General features: G+C 22.2%; 2 protein-coding genes across 2 annotated transcripts; one reads left to right on the top strand and one right to left on the bottom strand.

Moving 5' to 3' along the window:
- The first annotated feature begins 4,638 nt into the window (after positions 1 to 4,638).
- On the top strand, positions 4,639 to 7,474 carry LOC129609467 (toll-interacting protein-like). The gene is made up of 4 exons (XM_055521382.1): positions 4,639 to 4,847; positions 5,910 to 6,032; positions 6,111 to 6,659; positions 6,718 to 7,474. Exons 1-4 carry the CDS (start codon positions 4,803 to 4,805, stop codon positions 6,826 to 6,828), a joined length of 828 nt encoding a protein of 275 aa, XP_055377357.1. The 5' UTR covers positions 4,639 to 4,802; the 3' UTR covers positions 6,829 to 7,474.
- A 6,516-nt stretch (positions 7,475 to 13,990) lies between these two features.
- Positions 13,991 to 18,598, bottom strand: LOC129609455 (transcription factor glial cells missing-like). Its single transcript, XM_055521368.1, has 6 exons — positions 18,510 to 18,598; positions 17,391 to 17,756; positions 15,309 to 15,599; positions 15,178 to 15,220; positions 14,442 to 15,046; positions 13,991 to 14,321 (listed from the first exon to the last, which is right to left on the bottom strand). Exons 1-6 carry the CDS (start codon positions 18,596 to 18,598, stop codon positions 13,991 to 13,993), a joined length of 1,725 nt encoding a protein of 574 aa, XP_055377343.1.
- Between the last annotated feature and the right edge of the window lie 699 nt (positions 18,599 to 19,297).

The following is a 19,297-nucleotide window of genomic DNA, read 5'->3' as shown; positions in this document are numbered from 1 at the left end:
AGTAAAGTGTGATTATTTAAAAACACGCTAAAAATATAATGTTCATATAGGTAGGTAGGTGCATAGTTAGTTGCGTTGCGTGGTTTCTGTCTATAAATGAGTCTATAAATATGTGATGACCATTTATATTTTAATTTTTATTTTATAAAATTTCCGCAATTCATTTTCCACTTTTTAATAAACAAGAAAAAAAAAAAAAATTTTTTAATTATTTGTGTGTGGTTTTGTGCGTTGAAGGCTCTTTGAAGTATAGGAAAAATTTTTATATTTTAATTTTCTATAATTAATTTTAATTTTCAAAGCGGTATATGATTACGAGTAAGAAGAAAAAAAATATTTACAATTAACGAGCACCTTTAAACTTATTTTAATATTTGAAAATTTTTTTCTAAATAAATAAATAAACTCCAGCTTTATAGGTTACAACTTATGATTGATATATAAGAAAACCATTTAATTAATTCATAATTTATTTTTAAAAATAAAATTTTAAGTTCCATATACATAAATATTTTGCATTTAATTATAAGTTTTAATTTAAATTTTTTGTTTATTATTTTATAGCATGACTAACATTTATTTAGCATAAGTAAATATAGTTGCATGACTAATGCCCAAAAAATTAAGTATATGTACTTAATTAATTTTTATTAAAAATTTTGATGTTTTATTTATTAAATAATTTTTGATTTTAATTTTTGTGGAAATAATAATTATAAACTAATATCAGTAATTATTTAATTAATTTAAAGCTAAAATTAAAATAAATGAAAATGTTTAATAAATAAATGAAAAATATAATAAAGTTATAAAAATTGTAACTACACATGCAAACCGCAGTTACAAATTATCGGCATATAAGAATACAAGATTAAAAAATATTAGAAAATCGTAGATAACTTCCTAGTCGGGTCGGCAGATTTGTTTGACAATAATTTAATTGGCAACAATTTTAAAAATTACTACGAAGAAAAGTAAATATCAAAATCTTTTAAAATTAAATTTAGAATCATAATTAAACAATCAATAAAATTAAATTTCAAATAATAGTAGGTCCACAATCAAAAGTCTAAAAAAACAAAAATTTATCAAAAAATAAAGGCATTAAAAAAGACAATATAAATTAGAGGATTAAAAGAAATAGAAAAGAACCCGAAAGGCGAGCTCAAGGAGATCATGTTCATAGAATACTCCTAATACTTCTTGTATTACAGAAAAAAATTAGGAAAAAAATTTACTACAAAACGAGATGATACTAGAGCAAAGACTTATTATGTTTTTTAAAAAATGAACTAAAGGTTGAATAATGTAAATCTATCTTTAGTATATTGATATACCCTTGTATTTGCCTTACAAATAAAAAAAATTCAATGAATGCTTCAACAATTTTACGACCAATTACGACCAATTAATGAATATCCGACATTGTACTTGCAAATTATATGGGGACTATTAAATTTGTATTAATTAATAAAATTTTATATAATAATAAATTCCACTTACTTGACTGATGCTTCTAGTTCTTGTCCTTTTCTAATATTTTCTGGAAAATTCTACGAAAAATTCCAAATTTATTTTTTGAACATTTTTTATTTTCTTTAGTTCGTCTATATTGAGATTCACTTATTCTTTATCTTTCATTATTTTGCGCAAACTTGTAATCTTCGAATTCAATAATTAATTCAAAAAACAAAAAAAATTTTTTTTTCAATTTTAAAATTCCATTTTTATATTCAATATAATTTTTAAATTTAATTTAGAAAAGAAATATTCACGAACTGACTGACTTATTTACAATAAATGCTATGATTTAAAATTTTTTATAAACTAAAATTGAAATCTTTAGAAAATTTTTTTAATTAAATTTTTTATATTTTTATTGTTAAAATACACAATATAAAAAATACATAGTAGGTAAGTAGGATGCCTACTTTGCTTTACTGATTAAAATCAAATTATTAAGACACAATAATTTAAATTTTTTTTCCAATATTAGTAAAACACCTTGTATTCCCAGTCATAATTCTCTTAACTTCCATAATATATGCACTGCACAAGAAATCATTATCCATGTATTGTAAAAATGTAGGTGAAATCGTGTTTTTATAAATCGTGGTTGCGTTTACTATTTTAAAATCAATAAAAAAAAAAATAGTTTTCAAGTAAATTGTTACGTTATGTAAACAAAACTTTAATATTTTAGTTATTTGATGCGCACATTATGTAAATACAATTATATATTTTGATGTAAAAACCTATATAATAAACAATATCCAAAAACTATTACATACATTTATTCACTATGTACTCGTATATACAAAATTGCGAGGGAACTGCGAAATATGAATAAAATACAATAAAATTAGTAGTAAAGTTAATATGCATTTTGTTACGTTAATTATGCAGTTTAGCTTCTTGAGAATTCAATTAAACGATAATATAAATTGGTTAATCCAAGTTAAACACATAATATGCCTCTATGATTATGAGTATATCTGCAGTTTCAACATTAATGAATATTGAATATCTAAATGTTAATGACTTCTTCAACAAAAGTTAAGTGATTCCAAAGATTTAAAGTTAATTGCATAATAAAATTTAAGCATAAGATCATTTACATAATTTTATAAGTAGCATAATCAACATGATCAATAATGAGCACGTGCTATTTGTTAATTTTATGTTGCAACAATTACTATGTAATAGTTACACAAACTGATTCATGTGTACTTTGTGTGCAAATTTACATATGTTAGTCACCAAATACTGCAATTAAAATTGCTATAAATTCCATAATTCAAATATAAATCCAATTTGTAATCAATTATTTTTGAAAATATTGCCATGATGTGCACCCTCCAGAGAATAATTGCAATAAAATTTTTTTTCTAAAATGGAAAAAAAAGCAAACAAATAAGCGTATGAGTACCGGCGGCTTTTATTTAGTTATTTATAATCAAAAGATAAATTTTACATTTTAAAATTTTAATAAAAATCACAAGCCAATCGAATGAGATATCAAATTAATACTGATTATATGCGATGATTGCAAACTTGTGTTAAGTACCATTATCTTTTACGTCTTGATCAAATAATTATGATTTCTTTTATAATTTTTACTGTGCATTTTTTTTTATTCAATCCATTGATGAAATTCTTTAGCATTACACATTTTATTGAATGCAGTATCGTTTGTGTTTTATAAAGTATTCATATGCAATGGAATAGTGAATTAAAATCACACAATTGCAATAGGTAATTATCACCAGTAATAAAATTGTTTGGCTTTGGAATATCCAATAATGATAGTAAATTGAAAACTAGAAATTTTTAATATGCTTCTTCATAACAAATACATTGAAATGCATCATAAACCAATTTATTGGATTTTGATGGAAAAGCATATTATAATCATATAGAATTGTAATCATTAATAAGCAGATTCAATTTCATTTTCAATAGAAAATCAGCCTAATTACGGGCGGCATCTATGAAAATATGACATACATGTGTCTTATGTACAATGTTACATCACAATTGGAGAAAATTCATTTAAATGGCTCATGATTTACCATTTTAATTTTAAAATGCTTACTTCATTATCAAAATTAGTATGATGGGGTTGATATATTTTGTTATCCAGTTTATGCAAAGCTACAAATAATTAAGTTGACATAAGTATAGACTTACTCACTAGTACCTTTTCAGATTGAATAATCAGCCGTAACTCCACCACTACTGTTTAGCAATAATTGAAAGAATTCATCCATTATTACTTATATTATTGATATCCCATTCCCATAAATTTTATGCGATTAGAATCAGGCGCAATTTATTTATCTATGCATAGATATACTTATGAATATTATGTCTACATTATGTATACATAAAAATCATAACTTTGTTCCCGCCATTTACAAATAGGTTAATCCGTACTCTATAGTTTTTTAAAGAGCGTGTACCAAAAGTCTGGCCTGGTTATTCTATAAATAAAGAGAAGTGTTAATAGTAAGTATTTAGTATATTTAATATATGTCACATTTTACAATTTTATTTTATTTTAAATATTTCAGACGAAAACTTACAATAATGTACTTACCTTCCCAAATATACATATGTACATACATATACACTTATACAATATGTACATAAGCGTATATGCTGCTCCATTGAATTTACTGTTTTTAATCGACACAAGCAGCCAAAATTGGTTATCCAAAGTAATACAAATATTTTAAGATTTAATTTAATGTTTTTGTGGACATTTATCTCTATTTTTATATGCTCATAACATTAACAATCCAATTTAATTTAATTTTTAAAAAAATTATGTCCTTTGCCTTTTTAGTTAACAATTTTCAAACCACAAATTACAAATACGTAATAAAAATCCCAACAATTTCATTCCAAATTATTTCATTACATTTTCCTATGGTAATTTTTTTATTTGGAATTCACAATTATCTTTTACAATTTTAGTACTTCCATTAAAGAAATTGTGAATTATAATAAATAAAATTCTCTTCATAATATCCCATGTAAAAACATAATTTCCACTATCTGCTTTAAGCGATTTTTTAAATTTCAATACTATTCTAATGTCAAAATTTGACTTTCAACATAATGTCAAAATTAGTCTCGGAGAATCGATGACAACATAGAAAAAAAATTATTATTGCAAGAAAAATATTGTTTTTCAAAAATTCCATTACAAATTACGTTTCAAATTGATTTATACAAAGAAAGAAAGAAAATTTAGAATATAAAAATTCACAATTTTAGGAAATTATTTAAAATATTTAATGGCTAGTGCAACAGAAAATACAAAAGAAGAAAGATGGAAAAGGGTAAGAATAAAATTATAAAAAAAAAGTTTGCCAACACAAAGGTTACCAGGACTTTTTTCATTAATACTAAGTTTTTGCTATTATTGTTGAATTTTAACTGAAACGCAAAAAGAAATTCTCTTGAAATTTTAATATAATGGTGAAATATTTTAATTATGCATTGAATTATTAAAAAAAAAGTTGAATAACATGAGTCATATGGTAGATTATTATGGATCTGCTTATGGAATAAGGATGAAGTGCGGATAGGAATTATCTACATTATAAAATTTGAAATATTTTTCTCTGAAGAAGCCTTACGTTTAATTATGTAGATATACATATGCATATGTGTATATATTTCCGTAAGAGAAAAAAACAAGAAATTTAATTTTTGCAATTGTATATTTTATTATTGCCAATTTCATTTTATTTGCGGTTTGATATAAATTGAACTACTTATTAGAGCGTAACTCTATAAATTATTGTATATATCTAGTTAAGTACAAATGTACCAATAAAAATATATCTATGGATATTTCATTTCAAATAGGAACTAAATTATGGTTATACTAACTTTGTTTATGAGAAATGAAAGCTGATTTTTTATACATTTTAAATTCTAATTTCTAAATTAATTCATTATAAATTTCTTACACGGCTTGTTGTTAGTTTATTAAGTGTTAAATGGTTGTAGGTAGGCACAGAGTTAATCTAATTAGGTAGGTAGTTTCATTGAAAATATACTATGTGTTTGTAATATTAATGTGTGCATATTTGGGAAATGAAGAGACTGGAGGACTCATGTGTAAATAAGTGAAATGTTTACTTACTTATCTACCTTTTTGGTGTTAGTAAAAAATTCTCAATATTTCTGAGAATCAAAACAGATGCTTTTTTTAATCGAATATTAAAATAAATAAACATTATTTTCCAATTCTCAATGTTATAGATCGTATTTGTATGGGGATATACAAAGCCCGCACAAACATATATCTATACTACATTGAATAAAAATCCACATCATCTTAATTTCTTTTATTTTCATTTAAAAAAAAAATTAATTATATTATAATTTTATAGGCGGTAATTGGCCCACTTCCAACGGATTTTCTTCGAATACATACAGCCAGAGAAATTCAAGAAGCTGCAGATTGTCAAGCAGCTATGGCACTCTATCAACAACAACAGGTTGCTCCCTATATGGTAATTTTTTCTTTGTTTTTTTTTAGTGCATTTGTAAATTAATTTCATTCAATATACTTTTTATATTAAAAATTTTAGGCACCAAATATTGTTGGAAGATTGAGTATTACAGTTGCTCAAGCCAAATTAGTACGTAATTATGGTTTAACTAGAATGGATCCATATGTAAGGGTTAGAGTTGGTCATTTTGTATATGAAACACAAACAGATCCAAATGGTGGTAAAACACCAAGATGGAATCGTGTTATACAAACTCAATTACCAGCTGGTGTACATTCCATTTCAATTGAAATATATGATGAATGTAGTTTTAAAATGGATGAATTAATAGCATGGACAGAAATAAAAATTCCTGAAAATGTTTTACGTGGTGAAACACATGAAGAATGGTATCCATTAAGTGGTAAACAAGGTGATGGTATTGAAGGACAAGTAGATTTAGTATTGAGTTTTAGTGCTCAATCAATACATCCATATATGTATCAAGCTCCAGCTGTTTTACCTGTAGCTATGGTACCAAATGTAGCTGGTAGACCAATGCCTGTATTTGTAGCACCACAACAACCGCAAGTGGCACCTCCAGTTACAATTGCACCAGTTAAAATAAATGAAGAAGATATGAAACAAGTAAATAATCATATTAAAATGATATTAAAAAAATTTTTATTAGTAATAAATTTTTTAGGTTCAAGAAATGTTCCCGAATATTGATAAAGAAGTTGTAAAGTCTGTTTTTGAAGCGAATCGTGGTAACAAAGATACAACTATAAATTCATTGCTCCAAATGACTGATTAGATAATTCGATAATATTTAAACCTAAAATAACTTTGAACCAAAAAAAGAAACAAAAAGAAAAACGAAATTCAAAATGAAAAAACTACGTTTTAGAAATTGAAAACAAAAATGAATATTATAATTATTATAATATAAAACAGAAATATTTGGTCAAAAAAATTTTTTTTTTCATTTTTTACACTTTTTCATATTTAAAAATTAACCAATGCAAAATCTTCCAAAAAACAAAAATTTAAAAACGAAAATAAAAAAAAAAAAAAAAATAAATTGAAATAAACATTTAACGCATTGAAACACACACCTAACGCATCATTATAACCACATTAACTTAAGCAACAAAGCCAAGAGGGAACAGGAATGAAATTAAGCCAGAATAAGCTGAAAATAAATACTTAATTAACTATGAAAATAAAAATTCATATAAAAAAATATAAGCTTTTAATTTTCAAATACAGACTATGTATATTTTTCTTATTGTTTTTTCTTATTTTTGTATAAATGGTAAAAAAAAAATCATATTTTTAAATTTAAAAATATACCTGTAATTAGGCCATAATAAAATATATTTAAATTATAATATATTAATTTTTATGTGTATTAAAAAATTGAAAAAAAAAAAAAAAAAGAAAAAAAGTCTAGTAATATATTGTTACATACTTGATCGTAAATATTGTTATCTTTTATTTTTATTATAATTAATAATTAATTTTAAATTTAAATTTCAATATTTAAAATTTTCTTGAATTACAACATATTTTACTTAATATTGAAAACAATAAAACCAAAACTTTATTAAAAGTGTACATAATATATATTGGGTCTTTTTCTTAAAAGAGACTTCAGGTGGTTTGGATTTTGAGAAACAACAACTAAAAAATATAATCTAAAATAAATATCGGAATAATGTATATGTTTAAAAATTCTATATTAATATATTACAATTACTAAATAGAATGAAAAATTTAACACGTTTCTAAAATCAAAAACTAATACTTTTTTGATAAATCAATTCTAATTTAATTGTGATGCTGTTTGAAAAAGTTGAACTGATGGGGTGTTATTGAAAAGAATTTTGTTTTCCCGTACAGAATTTTAAATTTTGGAATTGATTTTATTCCAAAAATTAATATATTTTTAAATAAAAACACATATTTTGTAATATGTAAAATCTTTTAAGTATGTAAATCAGAAATATTTCTAGTTAGACGGATAGAATTTCTTAACTGGCTCATCAAAAGGGCTAAACTAGCACTAATTGAACAATGCTAATAACTAAACAATAACCCCAGGAACAATGTTTATTGAAAGGCAAATTCAATTTGCTGTATTCAAAGTGATTTATAATTATCAAAGCTAATATTATAAAATTTTATTAGATTAAATTTAATTTATAAATTTCTAAGTGTACTGTACTATATATACGTTTTCACTAAATTACAAACTTATTTAAGTCCTGGTAATACAAAAATATTTAAATGAATTTTTGTACCATAGGGCATATAAGTTTTTTTTAATATCAAAATATATAGACTACATATTTTTAATTTTTACCTCAAACTTTTGTAAATCAAAAAACCGCACTTAAAAATTTTTATTTTATTTCATTTATTTAATCCTATTTTAAATACTTAATTCAAAATTTATATTTAAAAATCTGTTTTTGCACACACTTCAAATTTCACCTTTTTTAAGGATGGTTTTTTATTTTTTTTTTTTTGCAAAAGTAATTGTGCAAATTAAGTTTAAATATAAAAACCTTTTTTACACTTTCACCATGTTTTGAAAATATTTAAAAATAAAAAATCGCTTTGTAATATTTACAAATCCTTATATACAAAATTTAAAATCAATCAATTGTTTTCTTAATCGGATTAGTAAAAAAGGAAGAACCCCTTAATATTTATTTAAATTTTGATTGCACTTTTTATTTATTCTCATATAGATGTAGTAAATGAACGAGATGATCAATAAGAATTTATTTTAAAATTCAAGTATAGTTCACATCCGGTTATTGAATATTCTTAATTTACTTTCCCTTTATTTGGATCAAACTATTTGGTTTTTATTGAAATTCAAAAAAAAATAAGCTAATTGTATTTATTGAAAAAAATTTTGAATTTCCAATTCAATTCATGGATTTGTATTCAGAAAATGGGTCATAAATTAAATGTAACATTGACAACTTTCAACTATATATTTAAATTTATTAGGTATTAAATCAATTGTTATTAATTTTTATATAATTATAATTAGATCCCATATAATAAATGCATTCGTTTAATGAAATCAAAAATAATATTTAATAAAATCAATTTGAATTCAATTCAATACTTCAAAACAACCTTAAATTCTATATTGCATTAGAGCAAATTCGGATTGTTTGCAGACATTAAAATTACTTATATAACACCCAATAATATTGAATTATGATTAATAAATAAGGAATGTAATTTGTTACTGCTAATGCTAATGTTAAAATTTTTATTATTCATAAATATTAAATTTTAATTGAAGGTAGGCTGTGACGTTTTTGGTAAACTATCAATGATTCTCTACTTAAAAATGCCCAAAATATACGGTTTATTCGTTTATCAAACAAAATATTAACAAATATTTTTAATAATTATAACCTTATTCAAATAATATAATCCATATTATATTCTATATTAAATAAATAAAATAAATCACCCTAAATACTTTTATTTGTGAATATCAGCATTCAAAAAAAAATTTGCATATTATTGCTGTTTTTCTTATATTCTTTCGTATTTTATAAAATGATGGATGTGTTACGGAAGTTAAAAAAATTTTCATTACAAAATATAAGATAAAAATTAAAATTAATTCAAAATTACAAAAGGAGAATAAAAAACTATCAAAACAATGAATAAATTTTCAAAAATATAAGTTTTACAAAATATTGGGTAAATAAAAAGAGAAGTGATACAGATTAAAAAAATAAAGGATTTGTAATAAGAATCCTTTATTATTGTAAAAATATAAAAATTTTGCTATCATTCCCACCTTTGTTATTTATCTCTATGTTTAATACTTACTCTGCAAATATCTATGATAGTTAATATTATAAAAAAGTATAAAATAAGGATAATTTAAAAAGGATAATGTCATTGATAATATGAGAGCTATTATAAAATTGTTACCACTTTGTAAATACAGAGATAATATTTCCACTGTACTTATAAGAGAAGAGTCTATATATACTACATATAGTACTTATAAATCATAAATTTTGTGCGATAAGAAATTAAAAGCATAATTACCGACTATTCAATTATAAAGAGGAAAATTATGTCGTAGTCTTATTTTGCTTTTGAGTGTTTGAAATTTATTTTATTTTTATACAAGTAGAAAATAATTATTTAAATATAAATTAAATTCTAAAATATTTTTTCAACTAATTAATTTTCATGATGAAGAGATGGTACAAGTTATTGTAAAAATTTTATAATATTTCTATTTTATTAATTAAAATTGTGAAAGTGAATGAATTTTGTATACATCTTAGAAGAAAACGAGATGTGGAATAATTCTTCTCACTCGAAAAATATACATAATAAAAATATATGATTGGCGATTAAAATAGTCAGATGTACGAACAGGCTTTATATCGATCTCTACTTGTCGACTACTGACTATTCCAGTTCTACCACTCAAATTATAGTTAAAGAGGAGAAGGATTATGTGATTCAATAAATAATTACGCTTACCTAAGTAAGTGATTCAATAAATAATTTCGCTGGTTTCATTAGACTTTTAACTCTAAAGTGTTTGCAAAACTCCTCACGTTATGCATATCAATTATAGGCAAAGCTAATCAGAATAGTTAATTAGAAGGATTAAAACTTTTATCGCTGAATTTAATTTCGCTGACTTAATATATTTTTACTCATACAAATGGCAATTTTTTTAAAAATTAATTCTTTAAGTGGATTTTTAACATTTATTAGAATACTCGTATTTTTGGAATAAAATTTTTAGTTACATTTAGTTATAAAATTTTTAGTCGGTAGTGTTCTTTTTAATAGCGTTCATGGATCAATATAATTAAGTTATTTGAAAAAAACCAATACCTACAGAATCCAGTCCTTTATCTTGATACTAATAATGATTGGAACAAAAGTATAACCAGTCTCTTAAAATTCTTTATTTTCTTAATTCAGTTAACGTTGTAATATTTTATATAATTCGTTTTAATTATATTTAAACAATATTTTTTATAAAAGAAACAACCATTATTAAATTTTAATTTGGCCATCCTTATTTATTGCATACAATTGTCTAATAAATTTTAATTTTACAGCTGCAGAACATTTTAATTCTAATAATAATTTTTTTACACGGAAATTTGTTTTTAATATCTGCCTGCGAGCAATATGCAAACATAATTATTACGTTATAAGTGTGTATCGTATGCAAGCATAAATATTATAAGTGTGTGTATAGTGCAAATCATCAAAATTGAAAAAAGGAATGCAAAAAGAGCATCAATAATTACAAAACATAGTCCTTACACAATATTACCATTCATTTTATTTAGAGGCGTTGTGTTATCCTTTTTATGCAAATTTTTATTTATTTTTTTTTTTTAGCTTTACGTACGTTCTATTTTGTATAATAAAAATAATTGACATCTATATGTATAAGATTAGGTTACATTTAATGTAATACTCTGAATATAAAGATAGACCGTACTTTTGTAAAACGTATTGTTTTCAAAAAAATTACAATTCGGGTGAAATTTCGTGATAGAAATTGACTCTATTTTTAAGAGTATAAATAACCAAGTATAATGGGTTGCAAAAAATAATATTTTTCTTCTCTTCTAAATCTTCGTATTAACCCTCTCAAGGATAATATTAATGTGCTGTATTTAAAAGCATATTTTGCATGTCACTATTAAATAATTAATGTGCATATTTTTTTTTTTGCTTTTTTTTTTTATTTCGAATCAATATTCTCCCAAAGGATTATAATGAGCTAATTTGTTTCAAGGTTATAATATTTAAGGAAAAATTTTTTTTTTTATTATTAAAGTGTATTAAAAAATATTAAAGGTATAATATTCAATTTCTCATTATGCAAATTTTTTTGAATATTTATGTTTTTATATCCTTTTATAAATAAAATAAGAATTAATTTGAATTGTCAGGACTAAATATAGTCTAATATTTCAGTCTTCACACAAGTATTATATGCAAATAAATATGAATTTTTTGTCTCAATTTTAAATTGTGAGTCGTGTGTTATGCTAGAATATAATATTGTGTTGATTCCGATTTCGCGTTTTATTTTAAATGGGGTGTTAAACAATGTTTTTCTTATAAGATATTATCGATGACTTTTAAATAGTTTGTATATAAAAAAAAATTGTTTGGAAAGTTCAATTGATATCAGAATGAATTTAATAATTTGTTAATAATTTAAAATATTGATGAATTGACAATGTTTTTTTGTTATATAGTGAATAATTATAAATTTTTGATATCAATATAATTGTGTTACATGATTTTAATGTATAAAATTTAATTTTTTTATACATATAAAACATTGAAAGTCATTTAAATAAATTATAACATATAATTTTGAAAATATTAACTAAACTAAGACACCAGAGGCTCACAGTTTGCTCTTCTTACAATCACAAGTCTTTGGGTCTACATTAGAACTGAATTTTCTAAAATAACTACATATGCAAGCATACTCATTACATACTTTGTATATGCAATATTTGACAATTGGCTCATGTATTTTTTATTTTATATACCAATTTAATAATTTCTATTTTATATACTTTTAATAAAATAATCACTAGATTTTGGAGTATATTGCATAATAAAACAGTAATTTAAAATTTTAATGACTTCATTTTTATTAAATAAAGTATTTTTTTTTTTGTTTTTTCTATATATTTTTTTTTCTGATTTGGCATAAATTTGTTCTTGTATATAAAGCAATAAATCAAACTTTGTAACTTTTATTAAAAGTTACTCTACTTAAGTATATAATTTTTTTTTTTATATTATGATACAATATCCTTAAAATTCTTATTCTATATTAAAACTATTCTACATTTATACTTATAAAATATACAATCGATTGAATAATATCAGTTTCCTTGTGATCAAAATTGGATCTAATGCCTAATTTTCTTATTTACTTCAATAATTTTTCAAAATCAAACAACTTTCTTATACATAAATATAATTATTAAATACAAAATCATATTGAAATTAGGAAAATAATATTTTAAAAATAAATCATAAAATTGAAATTTAATTATATAACTATACAGACAAATTATTAATTAATTTTAAAGTTAAGGAATTTAAGTCTTAGGCGTAAAATGACTAGATACCTAAAATTATAATGCTTATATTAGTTATTATCATTATTACTATATGTGATCATAAGTGTGGAGAAAATATTTAATTTGATTTAAACTCAATTATCATATCATATTTGGTTAGTTATTAAATCTTTCATTTTGAAACTACCACTATAATTACCACATACAAATATTTTCAATGTTAAAAATTAAAAGTAATAATGATGATATTTGAAATACATAGAAATATTAAAACCAAAAGAAAATCCATAAAAAATTAAATATAAAATTAATTAATTAAAAAGTAAACTGAATTTCGAAATTAATTAATTGAGCAAAAAAAATAAAGAAAATATTGAACAAAAAGTTAATTTCATAAATAAATTCATATGATATAAATTTTCAGTCAAAAATTATTCGAACAAATGGACGACTACTGAAATACAGATCTAGCGCAAAATGAACTTATTCATCAACATAAATTGTATTGCTGAATAAATTAAATTGAAGTTAGATCTTCAATTGGATCATATAGGCCTGTTATGTTTTATTATTTTACAAATTCTTATATTTTTATTACAAATATTTTAATATTGTTCATTTCAAATTAAAAATAAAGAAAAATATGATTTTTCTTAACTTTACATTAACTGTGTAATTAATGAACTACGTAATGATTCTAAAAAAATCAAATTTAATTTATTATTAATCAACAAAACTAATTATTATTGAATTAGTTATTATTATTGAATTAATTATTATTATTGAAAAACCATAATAACAATAACTCTTTATAATATTTTCGATTACTTTCTCTTAAAATACATTAATTCCGACATCTGCAAATTGTGATAAAGTTGTCGAATGTTGGTAATCATTATTACTATTATTAATATTATTATTACATGATCCCGATGATGATAATGTATTTCCATTTGAATTTGATTGTGTATCCATTTGTATATTCCATATATTATTTCTACCTGAATTACTATAATAATATTCAGGACTAGATGAAGCTGATGATGAATTATAATTAATATGATCATAATTATTATTGTTGTAAATTGAATCATTATGTAATAAAGTTGTTGATGATGTCGACGGTGACATAGACGATAAATTATATTCATATTGTTGTTGTATACTATTATTAGAACCATATAATTCAGTATTATTATTATCATAAAATGGAAATAGGCTATCAAAAATAATATTATTTCCATTATTTGTATTTTCTGTTGTAATACATGTTGGTCCAGTAGGCAAATTTTGATTACATAAATTATCGCAATTTCCATTATTACAATTTATAATATTTTTAGGATTATTATATCCTGCTGTTGATTCTATTGTTGTATTTGTTGTTTTTGTAACTCCTTGATAAAATACATCATCATATATACTAGAATTACTTGTTAAACTAGAATTATCATCATAACTTTCATATTTCATAGAAATATGATTTGATAAATTACGATTTGAATTCAATGTTATAAAATTATTTGAATCCTCTACTGATGGTCTTATTGTAATTAAAGGAGAATTTTCTTCAACATTAATTCCAGATAAACATTTGTTTAAATTTGATAAATTTGATGACGTTGCTGGTGTTGATGCTGTATGACTTAATAAGTCATTATTATTATAATAAAAGTTTTCATTATTTCCATAATTGTTATCAGAAGACTGTTGACTTGATTGTTGTTGAAGTTGATTATGCTCATGCTGCTGATTGTGATAATAATTACTTGTAGTGTTAATTGAATTATGATTAATATAATTTGGTATAGAATTAGTTGATGATGTTTGGACGGATGTTAAATTTGTATCTAAATTTAATAAATTATTATTAGATTGTTGATTTTGTTGCTGTAAATTATTCTGAGAATACATTAAATGTCCTATATTTGTTTCTAATGATGATTGTAAATTTAATTGATATGAATTCGTTGTTGTTGCTGCTGTTATTGTATTATTAAGATTTGCTATATTTATTGTACAAATACACATTGATTGTGTTGGACATAAACATAATTTTGTATTCTTTTTTAATGAATAATTTAATTTATTTTGAAATTCAATATTATTGCTATTATTATTGCTAATAATTTCATTTTTTTGATGTTGTTGCTGCAATTCATTCTGAATTTTTTTATTACGTTTATTTGGTCCTCTCAAACTACGTATTTTATTATTTATTGCTGAATCTTGTGCTAATAATACAGCTAAACTTCTAACACGACGACCAGTTAATCCTAATATTCTTCTTGATTCTGATGATCCTTTTGCTTCAGGTCTTGGATGATCATGTGTACCTTTAGCTTGAAAAAAAATTGCATTACCAGCTTGTCGCCAAAAATGTGTTACCGGATAACCACAATGACCACGACATGGTTGTATAACTAAGCGTCCAGTACAATTTCTATAAAAATAAGTAAATAAATAAAAATTAGTATAAAGGAAATAAAAAATTGCATATAAATGCAGTGTTAAATATGTATATAAAATGTATATAGGGTTTGTAAAATATTAAAATTTTGTGGTTTCCCCTTTTAAAATATTTAAAAAGCAAAAATCAATTAAAATTTAATTTAGAAAGGATGTGTGGACTATAAATATTATTAAGTAGGACTAGACAGTTAATAAAAAATCTTTACAGATCTATTAACTTAAATTAATTTTCCATAATACCTACAGTAATTTTATAATAGATGTTTAAGCGAAATATTCGAATAAATTAAAATCAAACGTATAGGAAGGAAAACAAATGTAAACACTTTTTAAAACCGCAAAGACCACACACACACACACACATTAAGTAATAAAAATTATGAACAAAAAAATGTCATATGTAAAAAATTTCATGCCGCTCTTCGAAAGTCCATTCATTTATGACCCATTAAATTGTTGAAATTTTTAATGAAACCCAAAGTTAGTATGAAATTGTTGTGTGAACACTTTTTTAATACAAAATTTTTAACAGTTTATTAAGATTTTCTACCTCTATCATTGTAACTATGGGTAATAAAATTATTAAAGTACCTATGTAGTTGACAACTTATTGTCGATTAATTTTTAATTATGATTTTGTAAATCATTTTTAAATAGGTATAATGAAAATAGTTGGAAATTAAATTTTTAGTCAACAATCATTTACAACTAATAAACTGATAAATTTCAATTCAGAAGGAATATTTGTTTCTTGTTCCAGAATAAAATTATGCATTGGGGCCTGTTAATGAAACAAGCGAAATTTTGAAAAAAGCCCAATTTATAAACTCTAATAAATTTAATAAATATTTTTATACAACTATTTTATTCTTTTCAGAATATATTTGGGATAACTTTCTATAATATCAAAATTTCTCTTCAGTACATTTATGCACTTTGATTAATTTAAATATTTTATGTTTAATTCTAATAGAATTCAAATGTTCCTGTATAAATTCCAGTAGAAAAAAAAATATTCTAGTATTTTCCGGTTCTATAAAATATAATTGTTCCGAAATAGTTTAATTAATAAAAATATTATTTGAAGTATCTACTTATTGTTAGAGATTTTTAAAAAAATTATTATAATTATTAATTTCTGATTCGATACATTTATTTAAGGTAAAAAATGCTTTTCTTCTGATTTGGAAAATATTAAAATTGCTACGCACTTTAGATTTTGAAAACTAGATTTTTTATATTTTTTAATTTAGAATTTTTAAAGTATAAATTCTAATTTATTTCTAAGTTAAATGCTTTTAATATATGCAAAAACTTCAAAAAAATAGGCGATTATATCTAAACAGAATATTTTGTTCTAAAAATATAGTACTCGTACTTAATTTCTAATATTAAAATAATTCATGTATAACAAAATTTAAATTATATTAATAATTTAAAATATTATTATTTGAAACCCTATTTCCACAATAATTCAATAAAATTACTTTTGTATTATAATTGCACTCATTCAATATAAACTTTTACATTATACATGCTTATCATAATTAATAAATATTAATTCATTAATGTTCTTTTCAAATTCCCAATTATATTCAAAATTTCAGAGTAAAATAGTCGATATTTTTAAATTTTCTCAGAAATTCCGTAAATAATCATAATATTCAAATTTATTAAGAATAAATGAAAGCAATTTTAATTACTGCCACTAATATTTTAAACATAGAAAAATATTCTTTTATTACTTTGTTTTTTCAATTACCTATTTGGACAATTTTTTCCTTGTTGTTTTCTTCTTGCTTTATCACATATTGCTGGTCTTAAATGTACTCTTTCACCATTTGGTAATTTACATTTTGCTGAACATAATAATACACCTAAACAACTTTTTTTTAATATATTAACATTATGATTATTTGTATTACGCATTGCCCAACCAGATGAATGTTTTTTAGCATCATCATTTAATGATGAATATATTAAACGGCAATGACCATTTGACCATTCACAAAAATCATCAAAAATTGTTGTTAATGGTACCGATGTATCATTAATATCCCAATCAATATTAATACGTGATTTTGTTGTTGTATTATCAATAATTATCACATTACTATTGTAATTATTACTATCATTGTTGCTATTATTATTATTATTATTATTATTATTATTATTATTATTATTATGAATGTAATTACGTTCACAATTGTCATTATTAAAATTATTAAATTGATTATTATTTATAATAACCATTTTAAATTATTTATTTATTTTATTAAATTAACTTACAAAATTATAATTATTCAAAATGTAGTTATTAATAATTAATTAATAATGTTATTAATAACTATGTACAAATTTATATAAACTTTAATTTTCTTTGCATATAAAATAATTAGGTATTACAATTGTAAATATTCGAAAAAAAAATTTGATTTTAACGTACAAATTAATATTTTGTTTATTTATATTTTAAAATTAAGTGATTATTGTTTAATAAATAATTATATATTTATAAAACCAACACTATATGTATACATAAAATTATAATTCACTTTTCTCAATTTTAATATATTATAAACATATATGTATATAAACATGCGTAATTATTTTTCCAAAATTACAATAGTTAATTATATTACGTATACATAAAAATGAATTTAACATAATTAAACAAATTTAACATTTCTTTAAAATCCCGTATAATAGGAGTCGATTTTGTATTGCGTCTAAACAGTACCACTGCGCAATCTCTACTGAACTGTTATTAAATTATTGTCCTGGTTTTCTACATTTTTTTTTTTCGTTCTTCTTCTCTATTCTTCTCAATATATCAATTTATAGTCCTTTGTATAATAATTTTTTTGATTCTTTTGCATACCTCTTTTGTTCCTCTGTTTTATTTATCCAAAACAATAAACGTTGGTGTAATTGCACAAAAAATTTAACACAAACACAAGAAGAATACATTGAAAATACTTAAATTTTACACGGATAACTGTTAAATTTTATAATAGTGTTTGTGTTAAATTTACCAATTTGAAATTCTTTTAAAGAATATACGAGTATTATTATATTTGGTACTTCAGTTTTGTTATATTTGGTACTTCAGAATTTGTAGATGTAAACTCCGCCTTTATTTGTAGTTTTTAATGTGTAAAGAAAATCCAAGCAGCATTTATATCTAAAAACTCACACACTGAGAATATTTTTATCCTACGGATATGAAAATTAAATAAAATTTTTATCCGTTTATGTGAAACTCGTCGAGAATTTTTCATTATTTCTTATAATATTCTGTTTGTATAAATTATATTACTATTTTATATAAAAGTATTGTACATGTATAACAGTATTGTAGTATCTTTATATACTTAATATGTAAAAATAAACGGTTTTTTATTTTTACCTTCTTTTCGATTTTTTTTTTCGTTGTTAGTTTTATTGTCTATTGTTTCTGTTTTTGAGTTTATTATTTACTTAAAACACCTGTGATTGGTTAAATACTAATTATTAGATATATATACATACAAATGTATACTAACGTATATAGTATATAGTATGGGGTATGTGGAGATATATACATATAATTGTGTTTTTAACTTTTATATTTCATGACTTAAAAAAACGCTTACAATTAAGAACAAAAGAATTAAAAATTAAATTGAA

Source organism: Condylostylus longicornis, unplaced genomic scaffold (assembly GCF_029603195.1).
Source record: "Condylostylus longicornis isolate FDR11 unplaced genomic scaffold, ASM2960319v2 ptg000039l, whole genome shotgun sequence".
NCBI classification, from domain to species: Eukaryota; Metazoa; Arthropoda; class Insecta; order Diptera; family Dolichopodidae; genus Condylostylus; species Condylostylus longicornis.
The sequence above is the reverse complement of the archived record's forward strand: the minus strand, read 5'-3'. Positions and strand labels throughout refer to the sequence as shown.